The sequence below is a fragment of the Vicia villosa genome, linkage group LG4, assembly GCF_029867415.1.
Source record: "Vicia villosa cultivar HV-30 ecotype Madison, WI linkage group LG4, Vvil1.0, whole genome shotgun sequence".
NCBI classification, from domain to species: domain Eukaryota; kingdom Viridiplantae; phylum Streptophyta; class Magnoliopsida; order Fabales; family Fabaceae; genus Vicia; species Vicia villosa.
In genome coordinates this window covers 157,052,486-157,063,365 of record NC_081183.1, presented here as the reverse complement: position 1 = coordinate 157,063,365, position 10,880 = coordinate 157,052,486, and the positions used below count along the sequence as shown (strand labels likewise).

Below are 10,880 nucleotides of genomic sequence, written 5' to 3'. Positions count from 1 at the left end.
AAGTTTTTAAGGTAAGTGCTTTGAACTTCAAACTCCATCATACATGCATCATAAATGAAATATTGAGTTGCCATCTTGTTTCTGCACTATCACTGATCATTAACCCTCAATCAATTTCATAATTCATCAATCATACACAATTTTCAGATTGAATCATAGAATTAGGGTTCTTCACGATTTCCAGAAAATTAATGATCTTAGAGTGAAAATAAATGAAATTAAATGGTACCATCATGTTCCTTGTGAAAAATCGAGCAAGATAGGCTATTCACTTGATCAAATTGGTTCAGTTTTAGGAAAATTCAAAATCAAAATGGGGTTGTGTTCTTGGCGCCATATTTTTGAACTGAATTTTGGAAATTGATTCAAAATATATTTAATTCGTTGCAAGTATTAAACAGACCACGCGCGTGGTCCAGTTGGCTAAGTTTTTGAGAAGCAACCTCCAGGTCACGAGTTCAACACTCATAGGGACCAAAACCTCTTTTTTACCACTTATTTTCTTCATTTTTCTTAACAACTTCACTTAATTAATTAACCAATCAAATCAATTCATTTTAACTTCATTTTTTTTATACTTCTCATTTAACATATATATTTTATGAATATCCAAAAAAATCACAAAAAAAATATTTATTTGATGTGTTTTTATTAAGTTTAAATTGACTTGTTTTTAAAAGTTTTTAATACTTTAAAAATAGTTTTTTTACTTGATTTTCAAAACTTAATCACTTGTAAATATTTTGTGATCAAACCCTAATCACTTAGGTCTTAATTAGGCATAAGCTTTGTATTTATCTTAATTAAGTTGACTTTTTGTCAAATTTCAAACTGTTTTCAACAAACGATCAAAGTTTTCAAAACAATAAACCATTTCTTTTTGGTTTTCTTTTCAAAAAAACTCTTGATCAAATCTTTTTGGATTGATCAATTGATTTTCAAAACAACTGGGCCTCTCGAATATTAGAGAGTATAAGTCCCATTCCTTTTTCTTTGTACATTTTTTCTTTAAACAGAAAACTTCTTTCAAAACAAAACTTTCAAACTGTTCTCAAAACGACGAACCTCGCGTTTTAACAAAACAATCAACCATGTTTTATAAAATAAAACATGGGCCTCTCCCCGAGTATAAGTCCCGAGCCCCGTGTACAATAACTGATCATCCTTACAGGTATATTTCCTTCATAAACTCCATTGTACACACACACCTTGTCATATATAATTGTTCATACTTGTTCATATTTGTTCATGTACTTGTTCATATTTTTTCGTACTTGTTCATATTTGTGATTATGTTATATATACTTGTTCAACTTAGTACAACACTAGGTTCCCCATAGCCTCCTATTGGGCTTCGTGCAAAGAATCTCCCTAGTTTAGGTTAGGACATAGAGTATGGTTTCCCGGTGAAATCGCTCTAAGAGCTCAAACCAACTATACCACGCCTCCTCTTGGGCTTCGTACAAACGACTGTGCCTCCCATAGCCTCCTCTTGGGCTTACAATGCAAGGACCCTCGATTGTCTCTCCCATAGCCTCCTCTTGGGCTTACAATGCAAGGACCCTCGAATAGCCTCCTCTTGGGCTTCGTACAAGGACCCACGGGCTTCTTAAAAGCATCCCCAATATCCAAATCAAATACCCTAGGAGATTAGACATTTATCATATCTATGATAGGAGTATCTCTTCTATATCATCACAATCAATCAATCAAACTTCTTTTTTTTGCCACAAGGCTGGCTAATCAATCAAACCTTTTGCCACAAGGCTGGCTGATTAATCAAAGTTTTTGCCACAAGGCTGGCTTATCAAAACTTTTGCCACAAGGCTGGCTGATTAATCAAAAAATTTTGTCACAAGGCTGACTTATCAAAAGTTTTTGCCACAAGGTTGGCTAATCAAACTTGTTTTTTGCCACAAGGCTGGCTAAACAAAAAAAAACATCTTTATCATTCTAAGCGCCATAAGTGGCACAGCCCAGGGCTTATAATGAAAAGATTTCAAACAAAAACAAACATATGTATGTGATGACATAGATTAGATACATCGAACATTGAGATGACATTTGTCTCTTATCCTTTGCTTCCACTAGCATAAGTGGGAACTACGATTGCTCTGACTTTCTCAACATCCCTTTGAGAATACGTAGGCACAAGGTCTTATTCCTTGGCGAGCAAAACTTCTATCTCCCTCAAACCACTCAAACCTTAGCACCCGTAGACCTCGAGCTACAGATGCTCTGATTCCCTCTAAGGGATATGTATGCAGAAGATTGTGATGATCTTTGCGAGCATAATCAAACAAACACCTTAGGTCCCACCTATCTCACAACACAGAACCTCATCAATAACATAGAAAGAAATGAACATAACAAAGAAACCTATAGAGTACTATAGATACGTTGGGTGCTAATACCTTCCCTTCGTATAACCAACCCTCTTACCCAAGATCTCTCCCCCACTTTTGCATTGCTTTTAATTTTGTGTTATTTGCTTTGCATATCTTTTAAGGTTATTGCAACTTTTTTCCTTTTCCTACTTTGGAAATAATAAAAAGTTTGGTCGTGACAAAAAAACAAAAATCATTTTCTTGAGCACTCGAGCCCAAAGAAGGCATCAGGTGTCTCATCCAGATTTTTTCACGCGACAGTAGCGACACCTTGTATTTTCATAAAATGATTTGGAAAAGTAATTTCAATAATAGCTGTCTATGTGGATGACATAAGTATTATTGGAACTCCTGAAGAGCTTCCAAAAGCTATAAATTGCTTAAATAAAGAGTTTGAGATGGAGGACCTAGAAAAGATAAAATATGTCTAGGTTTGCAAATTGAGCATGTGGACAAAAGAATATTTGTACATCAAGAAGGCTATATAGAAAAGTGTTGAAATGATTCTATATGGACAAAGATCTTTTGATGAAAATGTTAGATCATTAGATGTGGAGAAATATCTTTTTAGGCCTCGAGAAAAGGATGAAAATTGTTTGGTCCTGAAGTACCATATCTTAGTGCAATTGGAGTACTAATGCACCTTGCTAATTATACACATCATGATATATCATTTGCTGTCAATCTATAAGTAAGATAGAATTATTCAACTACACAAAGAAATAGGAAAGCGGTCAAACATATACTTCGTTATCTTAGAGATCCAGGTTACTTGTCAGATTCTCACAATGGTAGATCAGAAAGAGGTTATTTGTTTACATGTGATGGTACAACCATCTCATGGATATCTATGAAACAAATCATGGCAACAACTTCATAAAGTCTCGCATAACTATTAGCATTACATCAAGTTACTTCGAAGAAAACATTTTAAGTAACTACTACAAATAATATCTTCTCACATATAAATGTATGTATGAGGGGGAGAAATAAATATTTTCTGCACTCTTTTTCCCTTCACCATGGTTTTGTCCCACTGGGGTTTTCTGGTAAGGTTTTTAACGAGGCAGTTCACATTCAAAGGATATTGTACTCTTTTTCCTTCACTAGATTTTTTCCCAATGGGTTTTCTCTAGTAAGGTTTTAACGAGGCATATCCTCAATGGACATCCAAGGGGGGTGTTATGAATAAATATTATTGTGGATGTCCATATATATTCTTATCTTTCATCTTCATATTCCCTATTAAGTTGGTATAATAAGGTTATGATTTTTCACCTTTCTAATGTCCTATAAATAGAGACCACTTTGCAATGTAAAACTATCTACTTGAAAGACGATAATACAATATTACTTTTTCCCTTCTTTTCTCTCCTTCATCTATATTGTTTTGATTAATTTCATAACATATTTATCATTACAAAAACATCATTTTAAAAAATTCTATTTTGTTTTAGAATCTCATTCTTCCGAAATTCTCTTCCCCCGCCTTTACAAATTCATAATCAGAGCTTTAATGCATATCTTGAATGTGAGGACGAAGGATTTGCAGTAAGAAGAGTCTCAATCCAAATTTTAACATTCGTTTTTTAAGATTGTTTTAACTCAATCCAAATTTTAATATGATATTAAAGTTTATTCAAAATTCATTGAATTACCCTACCTGACTCAATATGTACCGACTCTCTGTCTAATTTTAAAATATATATATATATATATATATATATATATATATATATATATATATATATATATATATATATATATATATTAATCTCTCCTAAACTTCCATATACCAATATAAGTTTTTAGTGATTGACAAAAATCCATAAGTAAATATAAATCATTCTACGACTTTTGACTGTCACTAAAAATTAAAGGAAAGGTTTGTATCTTTTAAAATTAAAAGGGGTATCAATGTCAAGAAAGTGAGTGTAATTTTATTTAAAAGAAATGGTGGTAATTTTCTGTATTTATAGCTCGTGAGAAAAGCAGTGTCACTACTAACTAAGCTAAGCTATCTAGTGAGAAGCAAGAGAAGGGGGAGAGGAGGGAATGGTATTTTCACGTAATCATGGTTGGGAAAACACCTACAAGTCCTAAAAGGGAGGTGGTTTATAGTGTTTTCATCATTTATGATCATGTCTGTGTCTGGAGCAAGCTACATGTTTGGTCTTTACTTAAGAGAACTAAAGTCAGTTTTGGGATATGATCAAACTAGGCTAACTCTTTTAAGCTTCTTCAAGGACTTAGGTTCTAACATAGGCATTCTTCTATCACATTAATTTTTTTCTTCTCTTTTTCCGCATTTCAGTATCTGAACGAGTAATGATAATAGTTTTTTTTTTTACAGAAGTAATGATAATAGTTATTTTATGTCTTATTCTAATCTCTTTGATTCACTGTATCATTTTTTATCATGTATCAAATTTTCCGCTCACACTTATTTATCCCAACTAACCAATTTCTCTTAAGCGTATGAAAAAATTGATATAAATTTATTATGTATTTATTTGAAATTTTATCCTCACTACAACACGCAAGGCCTTTAAAAGCGCTTTTAAAAACGCTAAAGTATATTTTATAAGTTATGAATTATAGTAGTTAAATAAATTTTATAACATTATGATTATATAACTTCTGGTTCAACTTTAATTGAACCGGTTGAATTGATTAAACCATGACTTGCAAGTATCATCGGTTTTGTACAGCTAAAAGCACTATATTAAACTTCATGCATATGAACATCCACATTCATTTGAGTTCTTTAAATGAATTCCACTACATTTTTTATATTATTACACACTTTTCAATTATTTAAACAACTCATCTATATTTTGTAAATATTCATACGACTCTTCAACAATTTTAAAATTGGTCTCACTAAACACTGCATTACACTACAATACATTACACTACACTACATTACACTAGATGTTTAATTGTTTATTATTTTTTTAAGCTTACTAGTAACAAACTTGTGCATACCCATGAGTTTTGGTTTGGCACGCGCATTTGTTTACATAATGTATTTATTTTAAATAGAAGGTTAAAAAGAAGAAAAAAAATTAGATCATTAATAGATTTTTCTCGTATACAAATATTATTTATGTTTAGATATCGTTTACAAAAATACCTGAATCAATTATAAATTTTCGTATATAAAAATATTTAGATCAATAATAGTTTTTTTCTCGTATACCTTTTTTGAATAAAAAAATTTTGGATCATAAATACCATTTTTCTTATATCAAAGTATTTAGATCAATAATAGATTTTTTCTCTTATAAAATATTATTTGATCAATAGAATTTGATACTAATAGAATTTAACTATAAATAATAGTAGTATGTTACAATTGAATAAGCAGTACACTTTTTACCGTATATATAGGACATATTATATGAGAATGACATTTTTATAATCCCTCTGTTTCAAATTATAAGGGGAAAAAGGATTTTTTTTTTCTTGTCCCAAGATATAACAACGATCATCTTTCCAAAGTGGAATTAAATGCAAATTACATTTAATTTATTTTCTCTTTCACTTTTTCTATAATCAACCACCAATTAGAATTGTTTTTACATCTTTCCAATATAATTATTACAAGAAAACTACAAAAAAATCATCATCCAAATTATTGTGTTTTTTACTTTTTCTTAATAAGTGTGCTTTTTTTTACAGTAAACAAGCTCTTGCATTAGATGGAAATAGATGAGTACAAACAGACATAAATAAATTGTGTTTGGGCATTTCTCATCCACAAATTAACAAGATCACTACTAAAATAATCCCTCCAACTAAGAACATCGACATTCTTTGAGAAATTAGAATCCAAAAGAGTGTTACCAATCCACTTCTCCAATCCAAGCAACCAAACAGAAATCATCCACATGAGACAAGTGAATTTTGGAACCAAAATCTTTAGATCTATCCAGTTACAGATCATTTCTTTGACTATCTCACGCACCGTTCGATTATAGAGGTTCTCAAGAAAGATTAAACTCACAAGTTGTGGGGAAATCATTTGTTGACTAGAAAGAGTATGTAGATTTGCAGCAACCCTTGTTAGATTCTTGCTCAAGAACACATCTCCCTCATTCAAACTTCTTTGAGGCATTTTATCAAACACCTTAAACACGAAATGATAACAACCTAAATCTAAGAACAACACACACCACAAATAAACACAAACATGAAACAACAGAAACCTAAGCAACACAAACACAGAAAAGAAAGACATAACAGAAAACCTAACACATAACATCAGAGATTTGATGTCTTCCGATGGTGGAGGCTTCGGTGGGGGTCGAATCTCATGTCCGAACCACTTTGAAGTTATAGTCTTCTGGTGGTTGTTGGTGGAATGGAGAATTTCTTGATGGGGGTTGGGGAAAAAATGGATGAGCGGTTCATCGTCGAAGCAAGCATGGAAATGGGGAGACTTACGGTGAGGGATGGACCTCTATTGGAGAGGGGAAGACCACCATATTGGCGGTAGAGAGCTCCGCAGCCGGAGGAAAGACCCCTATTAAAGGGGAGGTGATACTCACCAAGAAGAAGAAACCCTAAATTTAGAGAGAGGGGAGAGCTTCTCTCTAAACATGTTTAATACATAAACATGATGTTTGAATCTTGTATTTTTTTTTCTTATATTTTGGGACGGGGAGAGTATATATCTCTTATTTACATTAATAACATATATTTGTGAAATGACATCAATAGCAAATAATTTTTCTAATATTTAATTGTGCAAACATTATTTTAATTGTATAAACTTCTTTAATAATATATATTAATATAATAATATTTTAAATTATATAAATTGAAGTTAATGATAAGTGTCACATATTTTTATATTTTATTCAATAACACTACTTTTTAAGTATATTTTTAAATTCGTTTTAAATAAAATAATTTTTTAAAATCAAAATTATTATTATTTTCTTAAAAAATATTGTATCTTAAAATAAAAATTATTTCATATTATATTTCTTCGTTATTAATATTCAACTACTAAAGTTAATTTCTAAAAATTAAATATTATTTTAAATGTAAATTAACAATTATTTAAAATAATTATAATAATTTTTTTATTAAAAATTAATTTATTTAAATATTTTGATTAATAATTTATTAAAAATAATAATAAAAGTTCCTCTAAAAAAAATAATAATAAAAGTTATAAAAAATGAAGAGTAAAAAGTGAAAAATGAGTTGAAAAGTAAAAAATCAGTTGAAAAAAATAAAAAATAAGAAGACTTTTTTTTACTTGCAAATAATTAATTTAGACTAAGATAAAAAAAAAGATATTTTTGTGATTTTCCGAACAAAAACTATTTCTATATATTATAAATTTATATGTTACTTGGTTGTTTTATGTAGACACGATGTCAAACTAAAGCACGATGGCCATGCTACCACAAACATCCAATAACTCCTGACACAGTAACTTTGGTATAAGCGTAAGAAGGATGCATAGAAGCCGATAATGGTGCTGTAAATCTGTAATCTAAGAGATGCTTCAAGTAAGTACAAAATACATTGTTGCACAACGCCAATAACATCAATACAAGGCACCACAAGAGAATCAGAATCAGATACTCCTGTCAAACTACAACACAATACAATGCCCATAGACACTTTTCTAAATTGCATTCACAAAAACCATCCTAACCGAGGATTAGACCGAATTACAACATCAGACTTTGAAACAGCCACACCTTGACAACTTCAAATATTAACATTCGTGAATTGATTAATCGAATGAATGAGAGAAGCACTCGTATTATTGACCAACCAAGTATGTTGGCTTGATGAACTGCATGTAACATTGTCCAATGAATGAAGGAGGCAACGGAAGGTAAATACAGTTACACGTATTCAATATACAGTAATGGAAGTATTCCCAAATTCACATCCTTTGTTTTCAAACAGAAAAAAGCATTATAAAATCTCAGGCATAAGACATCCCCCAATTCAGTACATAGCACACTGTTTCACAATGACAAAACAGCAAAACAAGGGACTAAAAGTCATATTTGAGATACATTTAATATATATATTATAAGATGTCAAAATTAATATTTTAATTTATAAAAAACTAATTTAATATTTTGAAAATTGTCTTTATAAAAATTATTTTTTTAAAAATAAAAATAAAAATCTATTTTTTTAAAGTTAAAGCAAGCAGACTCATTATTAAAGGAACTTTAGAGAATTTATAAAATAAATAGTCATCTTTGTAATTTATTATATAGTTTGTGAGAAAAGGGGTGTTACTAGTAACTAAGGTAAGCTATCAAGTGAGAAGCAAGAGTGAGAAAAAAAATGGTATTTTCAGGTAAGCATGGTTGGGAAAACACCAAAGGCTTCACCCTGCAAGTCCTAACAGGGAGGTGGTTTATGGTGTTTTCATCATTCATGATCATGTCTGTGTCTGGAGCAAGCTACATGTTTGGTCTTTACTCAAGAGAAATAAAGTCAGTTTTGGGATATGACCAAACTACTCTCACTCTTTTAAGCTTCTTCAAGGACTTAGGTGCTAACATAGGCATTCTTTCAGGTCTTCTCAATGAGGTCACACCTCCTTGGGTTGTCTTATCAATTGGTGGTGTTCTAAACTTTTTTGGCTATTTCATGATTTGGCTTGCAGTCACAAGAAAAATCCCCAAACCTCCAATATGGAATATGTGCTTATACATATTCATTGGAGCCAACTCTCATTGTTCAACCAACACTGGTGCTTTAGTCACAAGTGTGAAGAACTTTCCTGGTAGCAGAGGTGTTGTCATAGGCCTTTTGGGTGGTTACCTTAGTTTGAGTGGAGCTATCATCACTCAGCTATACTATGCCTTCTATGGAGATGACTCTAAATCTTTAATTTTGCTTATGGCTTGGCTACCAGCTGCTATAACTTTTGTTTTCATGCCTGTTATTAAACACCACAAAAGAGCTGAACAGCCAAATGATTCCAAAGCTTTCTATAATTTCCTTTACGTGTCTTTAATCTTCGCAGGATTTCTCATGATAATGATCATAGTGCAAAAGTGTTTCAACTTTACTAAGAGTGAGTACTATGTCACTACCTTTGTGATGCTTCTCTTGCTTATCCTGCCTCTTGCTGTTGTTATCTTGGAAGAACAAAGAATTTGGAAGAGCAAGAAAGAGAACATCCATCCTCCTAAGCCTTTGAATATAATCACACAGACTCACCAAGCTAGTGGAAAAGAGAGTAGTAAAAATCAAACCATACGTAGAGGTGAAGATCATACAATACTTGAAGCCATTTTCAGCCTTGACATGATGACGCTTTTTGTAGCCACAATTTGTGGATTTGGTGGAACCTTTACTGTGGCAAACAACTTGAGTCAGATTGGATTATCTTTAGGATACCCTGCACGTAGTATAACCACATTTGTTTCACTAATGGCAATTTGGATTTATCTAGGTAAAGTTACACAAGGAGTTATCTCAGAATTTATCATAACAAAGTTAAAATTCCCTAGACCTCTCATGCTCACATCAGTCCTTATATTGTCATGTTTTGGTCACCTTCTGATTGCATTTGATGTACCAAATGGTCTCTATGTAGCTTCAATTATTATTGGTTTCTGCTTTGGAGTACACTCACCAGTACTATTTTCAATCATATCTGAACTATTTGGTCTTAAATATTACTCAACATTGTACAATGTTGGGTCAATAGCAAGTCCAATAGGGTCATACTTGTTAAGTGTGAGGGTTGCTGGTTATTTGTATGACAAGGAAGCCACAAAGCAAATGGCGGCATTAGGATTAAAGAGGAAGCAAGGACAGGAATTGAATTGCAATGGAAGTGAGTGCTACAAATTGACTTTCATTATAGTCACTGCTGTTAGCCTCTTTGGAGCACTTGTGTCTCTAACTTTAGTTTTTAGGACTAGAGAGTTTTACAAAGGTGACATATACAAGAAGTTCAGGGAGGAAGCTAGAAATAGTGAACATGAATTGGTTGTGACTCAGAACATGGTTGGACCTGCCTCAAATGATGGATAGATATTCTTCAGAAGTGGAAAATTCTAGTACAGATTCTAGTAAGCTTATGTTTTCTTTACGGTAAATCTCACTTCATGTAAAATAAGGTATGCCCTTATATATGTATCATGTATGGGAGGTTATATGAAAATTAATAAGAGTAACAATTACTATATTCTATAGTAGTTGCTATTACGTTTGAAGAATAAAAATTGGTTTTAAAAGGCAGACTTGTTTATAATTTCCAATGTATATTAATTGTTATATTTTTTAATTGCGTTCTATTATTGATATTACAGACGGAGTCAGAAACATTTAGTATATTTCCGTTTAAGATTAAATGTCACATTTAGGGCCCGTTTATTTTGGATTTTTTTTAAATGATTTTTTATAGTATTACAAAACAAAGAAATTTTTATAAAAGTTTCAAATGAAAATTTAATTTGAATAATTATTCTTAAAATGTGATTTTAGATA

At 31.5% G+C, this 10,880-nt stretch overlaps 1 protein-coding gene across 1 annotated transcript; it reads left to right on the top strand.

Annotated features, from left to right (window-relative positions):
* Nucleotides 1-8,466: 8,466 nt before the first annotated feature.
* Nucleotides 8,467-10,625, top strand: LOC131600061 (protein NUCLEAR FUSION DEFECTIVE 4-like). Its single transcript, XM_058872293.1, has one exon. It carries the CDS (start codon nucleotides 8,718-8,720, stop codon nucleotides 10,422-10,424), a length of 1,707 nt encoding a protein of 568 aa, XP_058728276.1. The 5' UTR covers nucleotides 8,467-8,717; the 3' UTR covers nucleotides 10,425-10,625.
* The last annotated feature ends 255 nt before the right edge of the window (nucleotides 10,626-10,880 follow it).